The sequence below is a fragment of the Polyodon spathula genome, chromosome 7 (assembly GCF_017654505.1).
Source record: "Polyodon spathula isolate WHYD16114869_AA chromosome 7, ASM1765450v1, whole genome shotgun sequence".
NCBI classification, from domain to species: domain Eukaryota; kingdom Metazoa; phylum Chordata; class Actinopteri; order Acipenseriformes; family Polyodontidae; genus Polyodon; species Polyodon spathula.
The window spans coordinates 6,263,462-6,288,167 of NC_054540.1; the positions used below are offsets into that span (position 1 = coordinate 6,263,462).

At 36.9% G+C, this 24,706-nt stretch overlaps 2 protein-coding genes across 3 annotated transcripts in view; one reads left to right on the forward strand and one right to left on the reverse strand.

The window, feature by feature from the left end:
* Positions 1–20,680, reverse strand: LOC121318057 (protein lin-7 homolog A). 2 transcript variants are annotated; one of them, XM_041254301.1, is made up of 6 exons: positions 20,597–20,680; positions 13,107–13,225; positions 6,825–6,896; positions 4,350–4,559; positions 3,904–4,125; positions 1–504 (listed from the first exon to the last, which is right to left on the reverse strand). In XM_041254301.1, exons 1-5 carry the CDS (start codon positions 20,631–20,633, stop codon positions 3,904–3,906), a joined length of 660 nt encoding a protein of 219 aa, XP_041110235.1. In that variant the 5' UTR covers positions 20,634–20,680; the 3' UTR covers positions 1–504. The 2 variants fall into 2 exon arrangements, with proteins under 2 accessions (XP_041110235.1, XP_041110236.1); XM_041254302.1 differs by lacking the exon at positions 13,107–13,225 and having other exon boundaries at positions 20,597–20,672.
* Positions 20,681–20,764: 84 nt separating this feature from the next.
* The window catches only part of LOC121318058 (acyl-CoA synthetase short-chain family member 3, mitochondrial-like), a 41,174-nt gene continuing 37,232 nt past the window's right edge, over positions 20,765–24,706 (forward strand). Inside the window, exon 1 of the mRNA XM_041254306.1 lies at positions 20,765–20,843. Within this exon, the coding sequence (XP_041110240.1) occupies positions 20,803–20,843 (41 nt within the window). The 5' untranslated portion in view covers positions 20,765–20,802. The remainder of the gene's footprint in view (positions 20,844–24,706) is intronic.

The following is a 24,706-nucleotide window of genomic DNA, read 5'->3' on the forward strand; positions in this document are numbered from 1 at the left end:
TTAATGTTTATTTACATCTTTTATATTAAGAGATACATCAACCAAAGCGCTACAGTATAAGAAATAAAAAATAAATAAACTCCGGCAAAATCGACCAAGTGAAATCAATCAACCGCCTGGGCAGTGGAGTAATATCACAAACATATACAAAAGGGTGTTTCATTTGTTGAAAAGGTTAATTAATCCATTTAATATTGAAAAACATTACTTTAAAATGTAAATAACTTTTTTCTTTTCATTCTGATGTTGTTTTTTAAAAGCATCATTTAAAGAGCACCAGTGTACTTGATTCAGTTAAGCTCAATTTAGCTGTAATTTCACAACCACTAACAACTAGAGGTACACAGCAGGTGGGCAGAAACAGATTAATATAAGATACAACTATCTCCAGTTTCTTTGTTTCCCCCAGGGAGCCTTCTGCAAACAGTGCTGATCTTGTGACACTTCGTTCCAGTCATTTATTTGATTGGAGATTCCTTCAAGTTTTTCTTCAGGGTGAAAAACCTAAAACAAAGGAGACCAAAAATCTGTGTGTATCAAACATTTACGACATTTAATTCCATAAGATTTCACAAGAGCTTCCCAGATCAAGCCTATTTGAAACAGTATGTGTCTGTTTCATTGTTTCATATATAAAATTCTAAGCAAACCGGTGGTTCAGACAGGAAACTCACTTTTAAACTAGATTAAAATCGTAAACACCAAGCATATTAGGTGCCTCCATTACCAGACATTCGTCAGTCAAATGACCAGTATCTCATTCTTTATTCGACTAACAGCATGTCCAATGATCAGCTAGAAAGGGCTTTGTCCCAGTTGTGTGTCACATTTCGCCACCTCTTCCCAGCCTCCACCTGTTTCTCGTCTTTGTGTAACGGGAGGGAAGTTACCCTGCCTCCCTGGCCATGGCTTCCCTACAGTCAGCTTCTCCACTATCAGCAAACTTAATAATGGGCTGTGGCACCTCAAAGGATAAAGATGTAATGAAAACGTGTGCAGCCTAGTATCATCTTGTCTGAGCTTTATACTGTTCTTTCTATTGCATGAGTTTTCCTGACTGAAATAACAATCCTGATGGCTGCTTCCGAAAAAAAACTAAAAACAAACAACAATCCAAACATGTTTGGTTTGGTCGCTTTGTGCAGGTTTATTATTAAATAAGTGTACGCAGTTATGGTTTTTGATATTTGGTAAATTTGTAAAGCTGCTATAAGGATGATGGTGTCATGGGTACATTTAACATGATGTCATGGCTGTTTGGAAAATAACATTCAACTGAAAGCTCTAACTCGCACAAAGACAGTAATGTTTTTCTAAAGGTCAGCCTCATGTTCGACTAACACGCTGCAGCTCTCACAGTGTAGATAATTAGCATATTTATATGCATGTAATGCCACTGAAATATTGTAATTTTCTTTAAATGTGTCAGGGAACCAAAAACCTCTGACTTTAAGCCAGATGGATAAAAACACATTTAAACCCTGCAAATCCAATGCATTACAAATCTATTAATTAACAACCAAACAGCATTCAATTAAAAATCACTATAGACACGAGATTAAGTCCTTTTTTTATGGAAGGGCTGTATAAAAGATGTGCCACATATCATTTTAGTGGATGGATACTAATACATTGCTGGTAAAAAAGGCATTCCTTGTTAGATATTAATGAGAAAGCCCAAGTCTTCATTTAAAAGAGACCATTATGACATACGCATGGTTTATACACAGGCTGGCAAGGTATACAAATGTTTGTGTACATGTGAGGTGTCATGTGATCCCCATACACCTATATGTTGTGTCAGAGATTTGTGCAACTATTCAGCAACAGTCCTACAAGCCAATGACTGCACTGTCCATCAAGAGAGTGTCTGGGTGTCCCTGGAATGATAACATTTGCAGAAAATCACCATCCTGATGGATATATATTTTTGGCCATTCATTCTGTGAAGCTGCTGTTTCATTTGTCCTGGTTTGTAATTGCAGTGGTTGTGTTTTTTTTTCAATCTTACTTCAGTTTTTCTAATAATAAAATATGTGTTGTGACTAAACTATTTGTTTTCTACAAAGATTTCCACTGTAACAGAACATTTCTGGGGGAGAAGAAATATGATTTTAAATGCAACCATTATTCAGGATTTGTTGACTGTTAAAATGTAAATAAATACAATATTTAAATATACGTTCTTTCAACAATTTGTTGAGTAAGGAAGAATCTTAAATAAAACCCTTTGTTTTTCTCTTTATTTTTAGAATGTAAATAGACGGTTGCATTGTATAACACCAGATGATTCATCAGAACCTACATGTATTTCATTTTTATTTTACAATGGGTGATAGATGAAAATGTAGTCTCAAAAGACGATAGGATAAACAATGGTTCAGTTCGGTAAGGAAACTCATGTGATAAAAGATAGACAACACTACTACATTAAACATATTTTATACTACATTCTTTGGCCTTTGGCTTTGCCTTTCGAGATAACCCTGCCCATAAAGTGAAGTGGAAATGCTGACTGTAGAGAAGCCATAGGCAGGGGTGCAGGATAGCTGCCCTCCCCTGTTAAACAAAGCCAAAAAGCAGGCGGAGGCTGGGGAGGAGGAGGGCTCTGGCACACGGCAAGGACGTAATTGATTGAGGTCAGATAAAAATCCTTTCCTTGCCGATCACTGGACGTATTTATCTGATTTGATCTAAGGTTAAAGTGGGTTCCCTGCCTGAACCACCACTTTGCGTAATAAAGAAAAAACATGATTGAAGCTCTCCTCATTCCATCTGCGTATATCACTCAGCCACAGCAGCGTCACATCAAGGTCCTTGGGTGTTTGTGTCCTGGATTGGATGGAGTCCAAATTTGCAAATGATATGGGCCTTATTGGATTATTTTTAAACTGAAACAGCACAAGGGCAGTACTGTCAAAACCATTATGTTCGCTAATAGTTCCCGGATATCTTAACATTCGAATGGGCTTTTTCATTATTATTTGCAGATGAAATAAAGAGCGTAGGTGTGGAATAACTTATGTCTTACTCATGCTGTTAATTAACCAGTAGCAAAAAACGCTTAGTCTGTGAATCTGGACAATTATATTGACAGATTACTAAAGTCAGTTACACACTTCCATCTTTGATTCCTATTGACTAATTAGAACACAATCATCAGATAATGGCTAATTTTGACACTAATTAGAAAAACAGTTTAGGAAGACTCATAAAGGTCTGCTGATGTAGATATTTTAGTATTAAAATATTAAACATCTGCTGGTTCAGTTTTATAGCTTGGCATGTTGAAGCCATTAAAGCTTTGGGAATGGCAGACTAAAAAACAAAGCAGCAGATACTTAGGATTGAAACAGAGAAACAAACATAAATATGAGACAGGGTCACTGGATCAAAGCAGAGGGCACTGCCATTGCGTAATTAAAGGTGAGCCACAGATCATCAAGTATGTGACGCAGGGCTCTCAAAGCTATCCTGTTCTGAAAGCTGAAACATATTCTCCTAATTTCCGGTTTTTGTACCAAACAGGAGTATTTAATACAGCCTTTTCCAATTTACAGTTTGTGTGAGGAAACCACATGCTTGTTCATTTAACTTTATTTGGCAAAATAACAAAAGTATTGTGAGCTTAATTAACTATTCTACCAATAGGGTTTTCTTTCATTTGTGCCCCACACGATACACTTGTAAGTGTGTGTTTTATTTTGTCTCCTTGAGTAATAAGCCTTTGTTTTTCCTTTATTTATGGTCTGCTTATGGAGCTGCTAGATTTGCAGTTCATCACAAGTCATCATTGATGGTTGCTATGGTTACGGTACAGTACCTGCTGGTATTATGTGCTGCCAAAAGAAATTGGATTGTTCCTTCTGTTCCTTACGGGATGAAAGCAATGAAAAGCCTCACCTACGACATGTGGTTCTGCTGGGCAGACTGTGTCTGCTGCTGCTGTTGCTGCTGCTGTATTAAGAGCTGCTGCTGCTGTCTGCGTCGGGCCGTCCTCAGCTTCTCAAAGCGGGCCTCCATCTCCTCCAGCACCTTGGGAGTGTAGCGCACCACCAGCTTGACGTTCTCCTTCGCAGCCTTAAGCAGCTCCACTGCCATTTCATGGTGCTCCCCTTCCACACTCTAGAAAGAATGTTCGAAGGGAAAAATGAATTGTATAATAGTAAAATATTACAGGAGATGGTACCATCAGAAAGAAATTCACAGCTCTGCAACATGGGGGGAATATAATTTCAGAACAAATGCCCAAGCTAATTGAAAACAGAACTATTTACTGAAAGATCAATATGACACATAACAACCTAGTTCAGTGTGTGGTAAAAAGAAGATCAATTTTGTGGGCTTACCACTCCATTCACGGACAGCAGCTGATCCCCTCGCTTGAGACCCCCGTGTCTCTCTGCCACTCCCCCGGGAATGACGCGTGAGATGTAGATGGGAGAGTTCTGCTCCTTCCCTCCCATCACATTGAAGCCTAGGCCTTCCTCTGTCTTGGGCAGCTCCACCACCCGAGGGTGCGAATGCCCTTCACTGGCTGCAAACGCAGCTACTGTCGCCTGTGCGAGAGAATCAAGCTGTTAGCTTCATGGAAAGTTGACAGGTGGAGGAGAACCACTGTAGTGGGAGTCTGTTTCTGTCAGCGGCAGTTGGAGACAGTACCTTTATAAAGCATGAGAGGTTATTGGCACATACACAACTTCTACTTTAGTCTTGTAATACTGAGTTAAAAAACATTGTACTAGAGTGATGTAATTATTTTGGAACATTTGCACTGGTCTATCTGGGTGTGCTTATATTAGTAAGTGAGTAAGGAATTGAAGAGGTAGGACTGGGTTACTCTGTTGAATATCCCTCCAGTTTAGAAGAGGACAGGAAGCTGTGTAAAAGCTCCTTGGGTGTATATGGAGTTATGTGGCTTAACAAATGTTAGCAGGTTAAACAATAGAAATACAGTAGATGCCGGTTATTAGCAACCCTGATAAAGACAACTTTTGGTTATTAACAACATTTTCCCAGGAACCCGTCCCATAGACTTTAATGTTAATGGAATTCTGATATTAGCAACTGCATGTCGCTTATTGACAGCTTTATTACTAGTTGCCAGTGCTACAGAGCGCACTTGCAAGATTTATGCACATACTTCATGCAGCTTTTATAACACACTGACTTTGCAACTGCGTATTTCTGGCGGACTGAGGCAGAATTGTAGCTTTGAAACTGGCTACGAAAGCAGGAGGTGATACATTGTAAGAAGCAGACAACGTTGGACAATTTCTTATTTTTAAATTGTGTTCTTTAGAATTGATTGCAAGCACAACACATCTTTTGTATGTTTGCTTTACTCATTGTAAGGTAACTGTAGCACATAGTTGTGTAGTACTATTTAAGCCTACTCCCTACTTCTCACACGCATGAAGTAAACAGTTCTATGTTTGGGTATTTCGTGTTTCTCGTGTTCATTTTTTTAAACTAACATTTAAAACGTATTTCAGTGCCATATTTGTACAACTACATACCATTGTTCCATATAAACACACTTGAAAACGTGGGCTTTACGCTTATTGGCAACTTTCAGTTAATGACAACTTTTTGCTGGGATCCGAGAGGTTGTTAATAAGCAGCATCTACTGTACCTGACAATGTTACAGACAGGAACTGAAGAACTATGTGTGGTCTGAAGCACTTGACTATTAAAATGTGCTCTGTGCTTGTCCATGTCTGGACTCTATACTGCCTTCTGAGCTAGATTAACATCAAACCAGCCTGCCCATTGTTACACCCAGATAGCTACAAAACACTGCTGCAAATGAAATGCGGTACAGTACTGCAGTGCAGCTGCTTCAACAAAACAGAAATACAACTGAGACCAAACATGCCTCCTCTCCCAAAAAAGCCCAAACTCCACTGTCTCAGCTAAATGCATTCACACTTTTATTTCTGTGAGGTGTGCATTACAAATCAGCTGTTAAGGGGTATTAAAATACTACTGGCATGTATTTTTTACAAGAATAGGTACTGTAAGCAATTAAATTACCACAGTTCATTTTACACAGTGAGTGAAACCAAATCTTTTTTTCCTCTCTTTTTGATGCTTTTAGGTAACGTTTTTATTTATTCCCTCGAGTCCAACATTATTCTTGTTCTCTGCATATTTGTGCCTACACTGATTACATAGACATTTAAGCCTATGTTTAATATGCAGTAAAATATATGGCTGTAACCTTTCTAAAGCCTGTAGGGAAGACATATATACAAAGTCACTGTGGTGATGTATTATTCTTTTGGACAATTTTACACCAGATTTTCTTAAACACATATAAAATGCCACTGGATGGAAGGCATGTTCTACTATATATGCAGAAATTCTAATTTTAATATAAATGCACAAGGTCAGGCATTGCACCACTGATGATTGCATTATGTCCTTAAACGTAAGAACTTCTTAATTAAATCCACAAAGAGCTTATGAACACACAGAACGTTGGTGAAATTAATTACATAAACAAAAAAGAAAGAACGATTAAAATTGAATTGGTATTCTCAGCTAATGACAGAGGGTATTACTTCATAACTGGATTCTTAACACCCCAAAAATCTCTGCAGCAATGCTTGTAAACAATGGTTCCTTTAAAATATGAAGATTGATTTTTCAGGGTTATGATCTGGTTGTGTTACCTGGGAAGCAACAGCACTGGGTCTGCAGTCTGGGCTGCCACTGTTGTCTGAGCACAGGCACTGAAGAAACACCTCAAACGCACATTTACAGCACATTCAAAAACACCATTTACAGCACATGGATTATTAATGAGCAAAGAGCTTACCTTTGCAGTGGCGCGGGCCTGGTATTCAGGACAGCCTTGAACAGTTATGGTTTCATGCATGTACTGATAGACCTAGAATGAGAATATAACAGGTCAATTTTAACCATTTAAACAGTGCCAGATCCAAATACCAAGTCCTAAAATGTACAGCTCTGGCCAAAAGTTTTGCATCACCCTATAGAATTAACACATTGTGCTTCATAAAGTCGAATGAAACCTGTTGAATAATGTTACGTTAACATATTGAATTATGTAGGGTTTTGTCGTTTTCCATATACTTATGGCTTTTGTGATATTATATTGTAGTTTCTTTGATTACACAATGTTAAATAAAATATCTAAATTATGCTCATGTAGTTTATTTTTATTATATCTCAATCCTAAAATTCTCAGTGATGCAAAACTTTTATTCATAGCTGTATTTGCCATTTGGCAACTGGAGGAGGGTTTTAAGAAAGTTCTTATCTGATGTTCCATTAGGGTTTCATTACAAAGGAGTTGCAGCTTCAGCAGTTTTGTGGAATCTGAGTGCCGTGGGACAGGACTTGCAAGGCACTGCTATTCAGACTCACCACTACAAACAGCTCTGCCCATTTTTACAGACTGTCAGTAGAGCTAGATCTGTGATTAAGTGGCACATGTATGGGACACTGCTTTCCCAAAATGTGGGTCAAAATGACCAGCAACCTCATTCTTTGTATTAAATCAATGGCATTACTGGAATTCTTCCAATGGCAAACGTATTGATTTTTGTCAGCTGTGCCTCAGATTGGAGTTTGTTGAGCCATTTTCCTTTCAGCACAAACTATATATATATATATATATATATATATATATATATATATATATATATATATATATATATATATATATATATATATTATATATAGCCAGACCTATAGTCATGTTGATACTGTGTATATTTTCCTATGTTATTATAATATCCTGCCTATAAGCAGTACAGGGTTTGTATGTGATGTTATTATTATAAGCAGTACAGGGTTTGCATGTGATTTTATCCTTGCAGATTTCCACAGAGGCAAACACAAGCAAACATCTTTCAAAATAAATTATTCCTCTACAGCATGAGAATGGCAAATGCTTTTACATTCTCTATTCTTGAACATCTCTAGAGGTCTCGTATTAAAACTGGCCGAAAATATGAAAAAAGGGAGACAAGGCATGAAATACCATTCGGGTATTTACTGTCCAATGAGAACGCTTGTTTTGTGAGGGATTCTGGCTGACAATGCAGTTCTTGTACTCTAGGAACACAACATTATGACATCACGGCCCAGTAATTAGATTCCCTTCTCTAATACTGGGCTGGTACCATCTTTTTGCCAGAAAACGGAAGCAGAGCATATCTATAGGCAACATATAGCACCACTGAAGACATTTCAGAGTGTCAGTCATTTTTAAGTGGAATTACTACAATGCTCTTTGAAGTCCTGGTTGACTGAAGCTTGGGATACCGAGTTGGGTAAACTGGGTGGCACATCCAGGGACCACTTCACAAAGTCTTTGTTGACCTTACATTATGAGAATATTTAAAAACTAGTCGTTCTCACAATGAATTTCTGCTTGTGGCCCTGGTTAGCTGAGAAAAAAACACTTACACTGCAAGTAGCTTTGATGATTTGTGGGTCCTATTTACAAAATGTCATCTTACTTTTAAACCCTCATAGATTAGACTACAGGATTTTTTTGTAATTCTAAAATCTTGGCTCACAATGCGATTCATTTTAAGAACTAATCTCTGCTACTTCCAATAAACTTTTCACAATGAAACTACCATCCGCTGCTATGTAAATAGGCAACCTCTTACATCAGTTTTGGCAGCACATTGGTATCTAGTTATCTGCTATACAGGATATCAGGGGCTCTCGCAGCCGCACCCACGTTCCGCACTGTGTGCACCATTGGTTTGCAAAATGTCAGCTTCATAACTGTGGACTCGCATATAATCGCAAGTGATCATTTGAAGCGAAACAGGATTGCACTATTTATTTAAGGGTAGTAATGAGCAAACAGAAGTCTGGTTGAAGCTTCAGTAAGAGTGAAAATCTTACTTCTGATGACCACAATGTCAGAGAGAAAAAATCAGTAAAAGCACCAAACTGTCTGTTTCTGACACTGAAAATAAGTTGTCAGCATTGAATGTCAGTACTGCATTATCTGAACTCTGCTGCTCTTCCAGGATTGAGCACGGTACGTGCACATTTATACAAGTTTTATTTGTATTTTCATTTTATCAGTATCTTATATTAAAATGAATAATACATTTCCTAATCGTTAACACATGATTGCCAAGTTGGGTTATTATTATTATTATTATTATTATTATTATTATTATTATTTATTATTACTGATGTTTTATTTATTTTTCAACTGCCTGTGTTGTTACAATGTGTAAGATAAAAAAAAAAAAAAAAGTATATGTCTATATGCCATGGTTTGGGAGTGAGTAATGATTGCATTAGTTTTAGTTATTGTGAGAGTAATAATTAGAAATGGAACCAGCATAATAGATTTGTAAGCCAGTTTTTCCCCTAGTTTAGGTCTGTATTTCAAAGAGGTTTATTTGTACCTTTTATTGTTGTGGGCTATTTGGCTGTCAGTGCAGTTGTTTTCTCTTGATGGCAGTGCGCTGTGTTTATTCGATTGGTGATGCAGTTTGATTGCAGTTTTCTAATGTGACAGTGTAGGTGCTCTGAAACTCAGGAAAGAACAACAATGCAGCACTCTGATAGGCTGAAACACTTTACAGCATGTTGCTGCAGAGTCATTATCGGCATGACATGGGATGTCAGTGCGGCTCAGTTTTGCGTACCATGTGAAAGATTTCTGGGATGCTCCCAATGTCAGGTAACCAGATAAGTTGACCCACATTCTGAAAGCAAAAAAGATTGCATTGCAGAAAACTACTGCAAGCACCAACCTTTGCACAGTGCTGCCAGGTCTGGCTTTTAAACTTTAACCTGCAAAACCAATGAATGTTGTTGAAGAAAATCCAGCAGTGTTCTTTTTTTATGTTTCTGAATTTCAATGGAGATAAGGCTAGGGCATACATTAGCCCACTCAATATTTGATTAGAGATAAATACATCCTGCAATTCAGTATGCTCCTTCATAGAAGTTTACCGCTGTATTTTTGCAGTTTTTCATGTTTGTTAATATGATTTACCATACCTCTCTGTGCTTTATACTGCTTACCTATGCTTTACCATGCCTCCACTATGCTTTATCACACTTTACTATGCTTTTACTGTGATAATCTTTTCCATATGCTATACTTATTAAGATACCAGAGCATCACTGTGTCGGGGGCACATTTTTTGATCCAACTGGCTAATCTCAGAAAAAAAAACAAGATACATTTTTTAGTCTGACAGAAAATGTAATGCAATAAATAATGAGCATTCGGGCATGGTATAATTGCCATAGTAACATTTGTAATTCTATAATGAAATTCTAATTTATGTAAGAACAAATCTGTGTTGCATACCAACAAGGATGATTATTACTGTTTTTCCAGTAACAATTGATCCTGTTAAGAAATTCAACAGCCATTTTCTATCATGGAGTTTATATACAGTAGTCAAGTCTAATACAGAGCCAGCATTTTAATTCAAATAAAAATGCTGTACATTGTTGAAGGGCCGCCAACATTAAACTGTAAAACAGAGGTAATCATTTTCAAAATGAAAAGTAGCCTTTAGGGGAGCTATGGGAAACCAGTACATTATATTTTTGGTCTGCAGCCCAGCCCAGGGTTACTGTGTATTAGTAGCTACACTGAATATCGATTACCAGCCATGTCGTTTAAATCTGAAAATTATTAAAGTGGAAACCAAATTGTTAATCTCAGGTAGTTGAAATAAAGGATAACGGATTAAAAAAATAATATTTTACTGTACATACACATGCTACCCAATCCTACAGTGCTGCTGAAAGAGTCATCGGTTTTAAAAAATAAATACGAGACAGTAGATACATTAAAGTTGCATTAGTATACTGGTAATAAATGGGGCTCACTGCAAAAGTTAACAATGCAGCTCTTTATTTTAGATACAGACTTGGAATAGGATAGATCGATCACACACTTCATACTGACTCTACTGGAGAGTGTCTGGAAAACGCTTGAACAAAGAAACGCTTTGATTTAAAAAGAAAACCCTAGTGAGACAATAGAGTTGCTGTACATGCTCCCGGCCGTAAAAACTAAAAGTGCTACTTTTGCTGGTGTTGGACTGAGAGGGTGAGAGGGTGACTCATGCTGAAACCAGTCTAGTAACCCGGTCACCAGAAAGTAAAACATTCCATTTAAATGGGTCTTTAAACAATAACCTATATAGACAAGGACACATACTTTTTCATTCTGTAAGATTGCAGATCGGTCGCTAGAGTAAGGTTGCATCTTCCATTCCTATAAGTACATGATTAGACTCCCAGTAAGGTTTTTTTTTTTTTTTACCAGTGTGTCTTTAGAGATTAAATCAGAGATCACGACCCATCCAGCCTGAAATGTTGTAATAAAATCAGTAAAGGATCTGGTTTATATTTGGAAATGTTTCCCTTAGTTTCTTAACTGTCCCATTTTAGGATTATTTGTCCATTCGAAGAAGAATTCTGCATTCAGTCCAAGGAATAAGAGCAAATGTCAATCCCCATCCCAGACCCGGTCATTAGGGCTGAGATCTGAACTCACCCTGATCTGCACAGACTCATGACAAGCAGGGGGCTTGTGTGATTAGGATTTCAAAGGTAACACTGCACACCAATGCGGGTAAAGAAACTAAAAGATATAAAGTAGTTTAAATGAAGACCAATTTACAAATCACAACCACCACTAGATTTAACTGCCGTTCTCAATCCTGGTAAATTTGAATGTGCCACTCCTGTTTTATGAATAACACATTTAAATGCACATATAACTGTACCTATAATACTGCTTAGAATCCATTCTTGCCTGTATTTGATCCACATGTTTGAACCATGAGCACTACTACTGCAGTACAGTAGTGGCTACTTTTAATAATAATAATAATAATAATAATAATAATAATAATAATAATAATGGTGCAATGCTCAGATTTATTAATGTGCCACATATCCTCAATATAATCACAAAGGCGTGTTTCATCTACTGTCATTTCCAGTGGGGGTAACTGGCTTAAAACGTAATAATTATAGAGACGTACAGCAGGGCGCTGCAGTGCACCATCAGGTTACATGTAAGCAGCATTGAAATTGGTGGCATTTCTTTCTTTTTTGTTTGTGACACTGCAAGAAGAAGTAACAAATAATGATCACTTTTAAATGTCACCAGCATATTGATTCTCATGGAGATGAACTGTGAGATGCAGTGTGTCAGTATGATAGAGTATGCAGTACACCTCGTCACATCACAAGCTTTACAGCACCAGGGATATCATTAACATTGCAATTACTGGTTGAAACCCAAGAATCTGCTTCAGGAGATTTTAGCAGTTGCATTTCACACCTAGAATTTGAACTTTGATGCTTTGTAGCTGTAGGTTATTAAGCACAGTGTGTTTCCGAGGAAAGCAGCATTTAAATAATAGCAGGGCGCTGCAGTGCACCACCAGGTTTCATTTTCTTTTCGTTTAGGAGTCATACATGTAAGGCCACATTCACAGAACAGCATGGTAAAACCAGCTCCTTCTTTCATCTTTTAACATACCCCATCCTGATGTTAATAGATGTTATTCTCAAAGCTTTAACTGGCATGACAAAAGCTTTATATCATTATGATCATTAATAGTATTTTAAATCTGGCACAGTTATCCGTATAGTGGCTTCTAGAATATAGCAAATAACAAGTAACACAGGGTTTACTAAAAATCTGTGAAATCATTTTTACTAATTGGTGTTTGTGGAGAAACAATAGCAATGCTTTTGGGAAACAATGGAACACACTCTCAAGGCTGATTACGTCCACACAAACTATAGGGATAACATCACAAATTGTGTAACTAAGGCACATCCAGAAGGTTCACAAGAAGACATGTTTTAACCATAAGCGACCCTGAATTCAGCACCAGTAGTCAAGCTTTGTTTTCAATGCTGTAATATGCTAAAAGTCTAAGATTTATATTTTCAAGTATGTGCCACTGCCACAGCAAAATTAAGAACTCAAGCAAATTCTATACATGTGTATTGTCACTTGGCTGTGCTTTTTGGGTTCCTGGACATTATAAATACTGACACATTTCAACAAACATCTAACTCCGTGGAAGGACAGAAAAGAGTTACGTACCTCTCTGATGGCAGTACAGAACTCACTCTGTAGCACTTTCCTTAGAGACTGTAATTTATGGACTGGCACTTCCCCAGTCTCCTGCAGCTTCTCAAGCAATTCAATAGCTCGAGCCACATCTAAATGACCAAAAAACACAAGACTTTAATAAGAATGGCGCTACAATCTCTTAAAAATGTGTTAAAAAAACAGAACACATTGGAATCCGATTCATTTTGAAGAGAACAGACCAGATTGAATAATTGACTGTATTTTAACCCACTATTTGCCATTCCCAAGAAAGAGCATACTGGTGAGTTTTGAAATTTGAACTTTAAGCATCCAGTGCACTGCCTGAGAGGTCCACTCTGCACTGAGCTGCAAAAACCTGCATTGAGTCGTATCCCTGGTGGTGTTGTCCTTGGTCCTGGCTGCTGCCAGTTACACTTTAGAGGGTGTTTAGCAACTCTTTAAATCTTCTGTCACAAAGCTGCTTCCAGTGTTTGTTTTTAGTAGATTAATATCTGGACTTTCCCTATCATTAAATATCTTTTTGTTGGTAATATCCCCTGCTTTGGAGATTTACAAGAAATGTATTTTTGTGGCACTGCGAATGTCGTTGGACTAGATATACTTCATTTTCAAATGGGCCATCATAAAAAGCAGTTCTGTCACAGATTATTTCATTTAATATTGGATTTATATTTTAAAATAGGTGCATAGTAAAACTGGCACAGAACCCAGCATGAGGCATTGATTACGACAGCTTTTAATTTGGGTTGGAGCAATTGTTTTTTTAAGAAAACAGGTCATTTGCCATATACTACACATACAGTTAATATGTCACCCTATTCTATTGAAATCACACTTCAAGGTCACTTTCTACTATGCATCAATGGTAACTGATGTTGTACACTGTGTCAGGTAAATTAAGTGACAGAACATCTGACCATAAGCTGTGTAGATCAACTTTATTACTTGGGTGTTTGGTTAAAAGCATTCTTGTAAAATGGAAAACCAGAAAATAAATACTAACAGTACATACAGTATACACTGTAGATGAATGCACATAGATTAATGTTGGATGTAAATAAGATATTACACAAATGACTGACCCATAATCCTTCTCATCCGTGGTATTATCTACATGCATTCTGATTCATGATCTGTTATATAATAGGACAAATGGGACTAAGGACTGCTATCAAGACTAAAGCCCCTAGTGTTGAACACACACACACACACACACACACACACACACACACACACACACACACACACACACACACACACACACACACACACACACACACACACACACACACACACACACACACACACACACACACACACACACACACACACACACACACACACACACACACACACCTGGAGAATGTTAGTAAAATTCCAAAATCCCCAACTCTGCAATCTATGCAAATATGTGTGGTGCACTAGACCTGTGTCAGGGTGTTGTGTGCAACTATTCAGCATCAATGACTGCGTCATATTTTCAATTAGATCATCATCTGTTATATAGTTTACATTGCAACCAATCACAAGAAGGGTTACTATAATAAAGAGTTCTATAATAAAAGCAATTGGCAGTCTATCCAGAATACAAGTTATCCTCACAGAACAGACCATGTTTGAAATTGGAGTGGTGTTTAAAATTATACACAGTGTGACTTCAGTCTAAAAGCAACTAGAAAATCAAGTACTGGGTGATTAGTAAATAAGTAATGATATGGTGCATTGATGTGGTAAACTTACTTTCTAATTACCCTGTATGTTACTCATTCCATCGATAACTTCAGTGAAGCAGCCTCCGGTTTTTGACACATTTTACTTGGATAACACTGCCTTTAATAACCTGTTCTAACACTCCTAGATTATAAACAAATAACACCCCTTGCTTTCATATTTCAACTTGATCTGTCAGGGAGTACATACCATGATGTCTTATTTCACTCAGCATCCAGATGTATTCTTCCTCCAAAGCATAATAAAATGCTGAATGTGCCAAATGTTCTTTTATGACAGTGAAAAACTAAAGCAAGCTCTGCTAATTAGGATAAGCCGGGTTGATGAGCATATTTTGCCTGTTTATTCAATATAGCACTCTTTGTTAACCTCCTATATAAAAGTAAGACTACTGTTGGGAGATTGTCACTTATCTCCTTATCGTAAAAATAAGATTCTGAAAGAGGGCTTAAAAAACAGGGTATTGACTAAGACATACAGTGATAAGAGGGAAGATCTACTTATATATATCTATATATATAATATATATATATATATATATATATTGTTATATATATATATAAGTTGTGGGGGAAGTAGTTTGTTAGGGGAAGGTGAAAGAGGGGGGGGTTGGAACAGATCTATAATCAGTATGAAAACTAAAGACATTAGTTTTACAGTGTATATTAAGAACAGTCTAACATATGATTGATTGTTTGATTGATGGAACATAATTCCTTTGCTGATTCTTTAGTGAAATTGGTCAATGCATTTGGCATTTTGAAGCAGAAACAGATTTCTTTGTTTTATATACTTTTATGCTTTGTACATTTAAAAAAATAACACTGCAATAAAAAATAAATTTAAATAAGGTAGAAGTTTATTCAGTCCACTGAAAATTTCAGGCTGGTTTCAAAAATAAGTAAACCAGGAAAGCGTCACACAAATTATTGTCTGGTGATCTATTAGTACCAGTAAATAAGTAAACTCTGGATATTTGCATAGTATTGAAATACCACCAGGTGTACATTTGTCCTTGGCCTATGAATTCAAAAAAAGTAACTAACTAAAATGACTGGTGTTTTACTTCACTGAGCAGCCCATTGAGTGTTAGACCTTACAAGTGCTTCCCAAGTTCTTCCAGATACTTCCATGCCTGCAAAATTGTATTTAATCAACAAACAACTCACATGATTTCTTTTCAAATATTTGTGCCAACAGGTAGAAGAGAGAACGTTTCCCAGACAACCTAGAATTCCATAAAACATTTTGCAACGACAGCTCATGGAAATGTATTAACTCTAATTACTTGTAAGTTAACAAATATTTTAGCATTACGTGCAGCCCCAGCCCTCTGCTCCCAAAGTTAAGCATCTTACAACTCTGTACTCATTTGTAAAAAGAGATTGCAATTACATCTATTTCCTTTCACTGCACCTGTATCACACAGCAAACAACACATATCACAATCATAGACTGTCCGACATGTGAAGTATCCATTCATCTGATGCACACAGCTGTTCTGGCTGCCTCAGTCACAGCCAGTTCTGAATTGTGTCAGTGATGGTTTGGAATGTGGCCACCCTACACTGTACTGTTGGCTTGTGTCTAAAGATGTCACAGTGACACTGGCTGACACCTTTACAGTCTGACGCAGATGTAGCATTCAGCCAGTAACATGCTTTGTCATATGCACAGTTGGTTATTGCTATTTATGGAGTAATCTAGTGCCATGACTGCATTACTACCCTGTCTTCTTCCAAGTCATTTTCATTTTCCTTAAAGTGGTCGACACACTTTTAAACTGTCCCTACTAAATTCTCTATGTTTTTTTGTTTTTGTTTTGTTTTTGCAGCTGTAGCTTCTTCTTTCAAATAGCCAGTTATTTCTAACTGCTCTTTGACTGGCTAGTATTTGCCTTCCTTGACACAGTATTGGTAGTCCCTTCCCACTCACAGTGGCAAGGAAGTCCAAATAATAACGTGGGCACCCATAAAAAATGCTGTAAAGATGCTTCTTCATGGCATAAGACCTAATAATATCCAAATGCCTACATTGGTGATGACGTCAAACTTTGAAAAAGTATCACAGCTTGACCTCCAGTTCCTTGAAGTTCATGCTTTGTTATTAACAGTGATCTATAAAGCAAAAGCGTAGCCCATTACAATTAAAAGGCAAAATGCACTTTAAGGTTTTAGAGTCTATCATTTTTAACGAAGATAGGACTGCAGTTTCTTTAATGAACAGTTGTATGTATTTAAAGATTATACTCACCAACATATTGAATGATGCAAGTAAATGTTTATCAACTATATATTTATTTGCTTTGTGAGGAGGGTCCATTAACATTTAGAAGATGTCTTTTTCTGTTGAGCCTTTTTATTATTTTGAAAAAGCACTGTTTGCAATAACAGGTCTTTCTTTCAAAACTGCACACTACACTTCCATAGCGAACTGACAGATTACATGTATACACTCAACAATCTTTATTTGACTTACTTTAACATCAATTATTATTCTGCAATGCATTTGGATGACCTTAACTGTACTTGATAAAAATCAAGTTCAGTATAATTAACATGATGATTTGCTGTATTAAAATAAAGCTAGACACAATGACCCAAATTCAAAACTGACAACCAACTGTGACCTTGAAGTTTAAGAGGTTCTAGAAAGAGGACTTCTGGAAAGCATTCCAAATCGTCTGAGCAACAAATGCCAACACAGCTGAGAACCAAAGCAACATGCAAGATTCCTTCACATCTGCTCACCTGAGACCATAAACCACGAGGGTGGACTGAATCAGGGCTAATTGACACCTCCGATGACAGCCCCAGGTAGAGGCAATGACATGGAGGTTGAGGCACTCATTGAACCATTCTGTGCCTAATCTGTGGCGTCCCTATTGCTGTGACAAGTGCACAATTCATGACAACCCCTTTCAGCTGTAATTCCCAGCTGTGACCTCACGCTGTTATGTACAATGCTGTCTTCCTCTCCTATAGCTTGCTGTTAATGGCAAGTGCTGTCAGTACAACTAATGGTATATTATTAAATACAGCATAAAAAATGTTTTAGTTTTTCTGCAAAATTTGAATGTGGCAAATGAAATCCAAGGAAATACTTTAAATGTATTAAATAAGCGTAACCAAAGAAGTTAAAAAAACTGCTAGCATTCACTAGCTCATGCTATCCTCACCCACCACCATAGATTTTGCTGAAGGTTTTAAAAAAAATAAAATAAAAATATACATCTGTTTATGACCAGCGTTTTTCCTTGTTGTGGTGACATTGAATACAATTTAGAAGGGGCGGTATAGCTCTTCATTGCATTGCTAACGCACACAGGGATTTTATCTATGTAAAAAAATAGGCTATACATCAGATGCATGTGCATCTAATTATTTCCAGGGGTGTAGGCTAGAAAAACTCGAAAGGCTCAAACCACAAAGTGGACAATATAGTCGTTCAGTCAACCATGCTATCATGTGTAGATTCACAAATTTATTATAGAATTACAGCTGGAACCTGTACACTCCTGTCCTAAATCAATGATGATGTGTGTTTGTTGCAGCCAAAGTTAACACTGGCCTTAGCTCATCCCTGCTATTCACACTCCACAGGAATTTATGTCTGCTTTTTTTTCTATTTTTGTGCAACATTCAGGCAACTGAAAGAAAAATAAAATCCTATACTGGACTTGTCGTCTTTAAATCAACACTCTATTATTATTATTATTGCAGTATGTATCCAATTGCCGGATACTTGTATACTCTTCTTCCCATTATAAATTCCAGAAACCTCAATAAGAGTTACAGCAAAGGAAAATATAACACTTACAGTATAATTGTAAATGTCGAAAAACTACTCACTTCTAAATCTTTTGTAGTCATCTTTGTATTACTTTAGTATAGATACATATTAATTTGGATTCATATGTTGTTTTTTTCTGACTTTATGTGAACGAAAAGACACACATTTTCCCATTTTCCCATTGAAAATAGTGATATTTTGAAATATCACTGTCCTGGTCACAAAAGCAAAGTATGTGGGGAATAATAACCATTTTCTATACTTTTGAGGCATAAGCAATTAGGAAATAACACTTACTACCCAGGAACAAAAATTGTGTTACATAGTGTAATTATTTTACCTTATTAGAAATTCTCTGAGCAACAAAATATTGCCAAAGACAAGCAGAATTTTATTGACATGAAGGTCACTTTAGAATAGTTTTTAATGCTACAATTCACATTGTGAACAAAAACAAAGCATCCCCGGGCATCATCTAACAGGAAATTCATATCTGAGTGGTATGTAAACATGAAGTAAAATGGATACGTGAAAGGGTCTGTATCATTGATATGTAAAGGGAAACAATGTGGCAGCAAAATGGTTCCTTTCTACTAGAAGCTCTGTAACATACATGCAATGTACTTAAGAAAGCTGCTGAGATATGCTGACCTGATCCTTTTCATATTGTTTCAATCAGAGGTCTTCATAGTGCTTACTATTAAACTGGCAGCACGCCTAATAATTTGAAAAGGATATTATGTTCTAGTTGCCTAGCCTAGCCATGTTAACCAGGCTTGATCAGCCAATGCTAGAGTCAGCACCATCTACTGCACAGCTGTGTATTACCAGCGAATTGTACAGGTTTGTACAATTGTACCTGTATAATCTGATTATTTTGATATTTGAAGTCACACATCATGGGTCATCAATCACCCGACCAGGCTGTGTGGTCTTGTGGTTAAAGAAAAGGGCTTGTAACCAGGAGGTCCCCGGTTCAAATCACTTAACCTCCTCGTGCTCCGTCTTTTGGGTGAGACGTTACTGTAAGTGACTGCAGCTGATGCAGAGCTAGCCTCTACAAAAAAAAAGCTTCTGCTAAATAAACAAATAATAATCCAAAAACAAACATAATCCTTATCTGTTCACTAGATGGCGCTGGCTCTAGAGCAGGCGAACAGACTGAAGAACAATCCCATAATTCAGATAAAAGAACCTCAACACAGAAATATCCAAATAATAATCATAATTAACTGAGTAATTGCAAGACGAAATGTGAAAAGCAAATCCAGAAGAGCAATACGTTACGTGTGCAATAGTTTCAAGTTGCCTTGTACTACTAATCGAAAAGCAAAGTACTTTCCAACATAAATTGTGCTGTTACCCTTGTACACTACGATTACTGAGACGCAGCAAAACTTATATCAAATGACAACGATTACATGATTTCGTCTCAGTTTGTTTTTAAGTGTTTTTTGATGGAGTTTGTCTTTTGGTTTTGCTACTGTTAAAATATAAACTCACTAAGCCTATTGTACAACATGATTTTTTTTCACACGTCTGACCTATTTTGTCTGGATAATTGAATATTATAAATACATGTCTGACAGTTTTTCTATGCTATGGGAAATTGCGAAGATCGACACACTAGTTAGTTTACAGCAATCGATACTGCGTATAGAAAAGTTGTCATTTTGCAAAAAAGCAAACAGAAACATCGAACTAATCCTGAAATAACACAATCAGTTAAAAAAAAAAAAAAAACGCAATACAAGTAACACAATGCCACTCTCTAATCTACAGAACCCCGCACAATTCTCGACGTGCATTTCTTTCGATATCAAATGATGCCTGATGATGCCCACTGGACTGGCAAGAAGAACGACCACTCGTGCAAAAGCTCGGTCACAGATGTAACCATACAAACACATACACAACCCAGCAATATGAAACAGCTGACAGTCCTGGTTCCTTACCTCTATCCAATGTGAGCGGCTGGACTACTGTTGCCATGTTTGCAGCTGTCAGAAATAAAGTGACTGGAACTGTAGCATCTGAAGCAACTGGGAGAGGGAGGGGGGGGGGGGAGAGAGAGAGAGAGAGAGAGAGAGAGAGAGAAAGGGGGGGGGGGGGGGGACTAGTCAGCCAATGGTTGCTGCTGGAGCCTGCAGGATTCGAGGGAATGCATTCTGAATCTTTTCCAGCACCATCTGCGCTTACAATGTAAGTGGCGTCACTGTGGCTCTATGTTTTGCTTATACTCTATTTCCAGCTCGGTAACGGCTACATGATGTCTAGCTCAATTTATTTTCAATGATAAAGAAATTCACTAGGTGGTATGCCACCATTCTGGTTTATGGATTATATAACATGAAGCATTTAGAAGTTTAGAAGACGGTTGTTTTTTGTATGTCGTTTCATGTAAACCATCCTTTTTGCTATTTTGCCAAATTAGAGTATTTAAACGTAAGAATAGCAGAAGTCACAACTGGACATGTTTTTGCAATACCCCAGGGTTGCCTTAAACTTCTGTCCCTTTTGTGTCTCCGCTGCACACGTTTTAGCTGCTCAATTGGTCAATCCCGGGGTCACTGCCATGATATGCAAGTGTACAGTTTTAAATATCAGGAATTCGGTATTCATCAGCTAATCACACGATAAAAATATCATGAAACGATAAGAATGGAGATTTGAGATTTAAAAAAAATGCATGTGTTAAATATTTCTAAGAGAGAAAATTCCAGGTCAGGGGAAAACAGCACCATCTAATGTTTCAGTGGTTTAAATTACAAATTACAAAAAAATAAAAACAACAGAAAAATAAAAAATAAAAAAAAAAAAAAAAAACCCAAAAAAAACAGGTGTTAATGTTAGGAAAAAAAAAAAAAAAGATGATTAAAGGCATTACAGTGGTACCTAATTAAATTAAATTAAGGCTATATTTCATTATACAGACTAAAATAATAATAAAAAAAAAAAACATAAAGCCACACACTGTAGTGGGTTTACAAATTTAAGGGCAATGGGATTTAGATCATTAAAACAGACTTTTCTGGGATTTTTCGTTATTTATTTTTTAATTTTGTTACTGTTATTGGTGTGAATTCTTCATTAACACAAGAGCTTTGTAACTGTGTCAGAATAACAAGGTTCAAATCACTGCATGGGCTCGATACCACATTGGATTAAAGTACAAAGCACTGCACTGTAGATAATAGGATTATATTTTTACAGTGTAAGAAAAAGCTAAGGTGGTTAGCAGTTAAATGGGAGATGAATCTACATCAACCCAAATGTACCTCGTGGTTATTTCATATCAGATCCAATATATTCAATGTCATTCAGCAACAGGATTATTGTACAAGTTACAATAATGCTTTTGTAAGGATGTTTGTAAAGAATAGTGTGAAAATAAGAGCAGGCACTACCACAACACAAAGACAAATTTGCCTGACTGCATCATATTCATTTCAGTTTAATATTGTATTTAGTTATTTACTCAAAATGTATGTTAGCTCATGAAATGGCTAAACGATCCCTGGTGCTTTCTGCACTAGCAGCTACATCAGAGTGTACCATTAACCTGTCCACCAGGATCTGGTGTACTGAACTAGAGAGATCTCTTTTGAACCCGCATGGGTGGTTGATGACTGGCTTCCTCCTGTGACCAACATGATCCACTTCTGAGATTCAGAGTTGCAATATGATAACTGTCCAGCAGGTAGCATAAGTGGCTGTTCCTCAAGGTGCTGAGCTGGGATTTGAACCCAGGATCTACTATTTCTTAGTGGTTGTTACAGGTTTGTTTACACCCAGTATTGATATCACAATTTCCATTCTAAAATCTTGCTCGTTATTAATACTGTACAAAGAAGTCAATGATCCTGCAATGTCATATGTATGGCTCTAGAGTGGATTCAGACTGGAGTGTGGTTTGCTTCATCTTTGTAGATTTAATAAGGTGAAGGGGAAACACGAATTGTTCAACCAAACAAAAAACAACCTGTCTCATACGTAATGTGTCCTACTTAAAGAAACACGGCACAGATGAATGATATCATATTGATCTGATCTCTTAGATCTGTCTTTGTGTGCTTTATGTCAACATTAGACGTCCATTATTCTTCCACTAGGGAGAGGAGCCTTTATGTAGTCTAGTTTTTTTGTATCTGCAGTTAGCCAGACTGAACAGGACTTTGATAGTTTGCTTTATACATTTCAGAAATTGAATAATGTCAAAGGATTCCTATATCATGTTTTATTTATCAAAAGAGAGACAGACAGGTTTATTTTTTCATTCATTAGCTTTATGATCCTATTTGTATTTGTATTTCAAAGAGTCTCTTTAAATAGCAACTGCAAGCATTACAGACACAGCATGTATATAAGCCCTTGAATACAGTAAGTGTAAAATGTGTTGCTGGTACCAATTATTTTTGAAACCCTTTTCAACCTCACAACTCTCTCTAATGATCAGAAACCCTACCATGTATCCTAACTAACTCATTTATTGCACTACTCTTTGTTCTTTTAAGGAATAGCAGCTTTCCCAAGCAGTGCCAGAGAGTTATACAGCATGTGCTGGTAATGTAACTTGCCATTGACTTTAACACATAATATAGGGGTGAAATGCTTGCTATACAATGTGTTTGGGACCTATATAACAAATGGAGTTATATTATAAGCTAAATTATTTTGTTAGCTATTGATGTAACTTAAAAAAAGGATGGTGAGTAAGTAGATTCAAGAAAATGCACAGAGTCCTTTTCTTCAATCAGTTGTTAGGTTTATTGAAATATGCAGGGAGTCTGGTCCCATGTACAGGACAAACAGAATACTCGTTCTTACAATTTTTGCATAACATTAAATACCCTTCTGTATAGATGGTCCACCTCTTCTTTCTCTGACACTTAACCAATAGCAAAGGTACAACACATTATTCTGTTACCATATACTATATGTATTTAATTTAGTGTGTGTGTGTCTGTGTGTGTAGTCTTGGGTGACAACCTCTGAACTCAGTGCATTCTTCAAACCCCTGGCGCCCCAAAAGGTCCATACATCTAGTTTTTGCCATCTTCCTTGTCCATATCTCTCCGTTTTGCTTGAGACCCTTTGAGTCCAATGGCATTGTCTCTTATTCTCCCTGAAAACCTTTGGGTCCAACGCCAGTCCCTGGGAACCTTTTAGCCCCTTTATGCTTTGCATTCTAAAAGTGTTAGAGTCTGGCCCCTTCTGGTTCACAGCATTGTTATCTTGTTAGCTTGCAGTCAATGCTGGGCAAGAAGCTTGTAGACACAAGGGCTCTATCAATTGTTAGCAGTACATGCAATTTGAAATGAATAGTCTGCTATCTGCAATATTAGTCTCTTTTCAGAAAAGAACACCAGTATAGCTCTGCCAGTCCACGTGTGTAGCAAACTGCTAATCAATTCTCGATCCATGTTTTCCAACATACCCTATAATCACTTTAATATCCTGACATATGCAAATTAGTTATACTGTTTTCTGAATGCTCTGTACTCCACCACAGAATCACTTTTGTGCACTTGTGTCCTTAAATATATATATGGCTTTAGGCTATTTTTAATGGGAAGCCTATATATATATATATATATATATATATATATATATATATATATATATATATATATATATTGGCTTGTATTGAGTAATGGTGAGGATCCACAGGGTGAATTTAGGAATCATGTTAAACTTCTGCATGGTTTCCTCTGCCCTCTATTCAAACAGACACCAGTGTGCTTTATTATCCTGAATTACCACAAATACCACTAAAATCATTTTATATCTGCCTCCAGACAGTGATTTACGTGTAAAAATTAAAATTTTATTTAATATTACACGGAAAAAAAAGAAAAATAATAAAGAAGGATGTGAGGGAGGGAGTGCTGGAGTAATCAAAAATAAAGGAACGGAAGCCTCTTAGTCCTCTTCGCGCTCTGCTTAAATCCAAAAATAAAACAAAAAGGAATAAAAACAGAAAAGAGCCAAGTTAGTAAGGCCTCCGTTCGTGACACAGTCCAAACTCCCACGTACTTCCCTCCAGCCTTTTTTCCCCCGCCTCT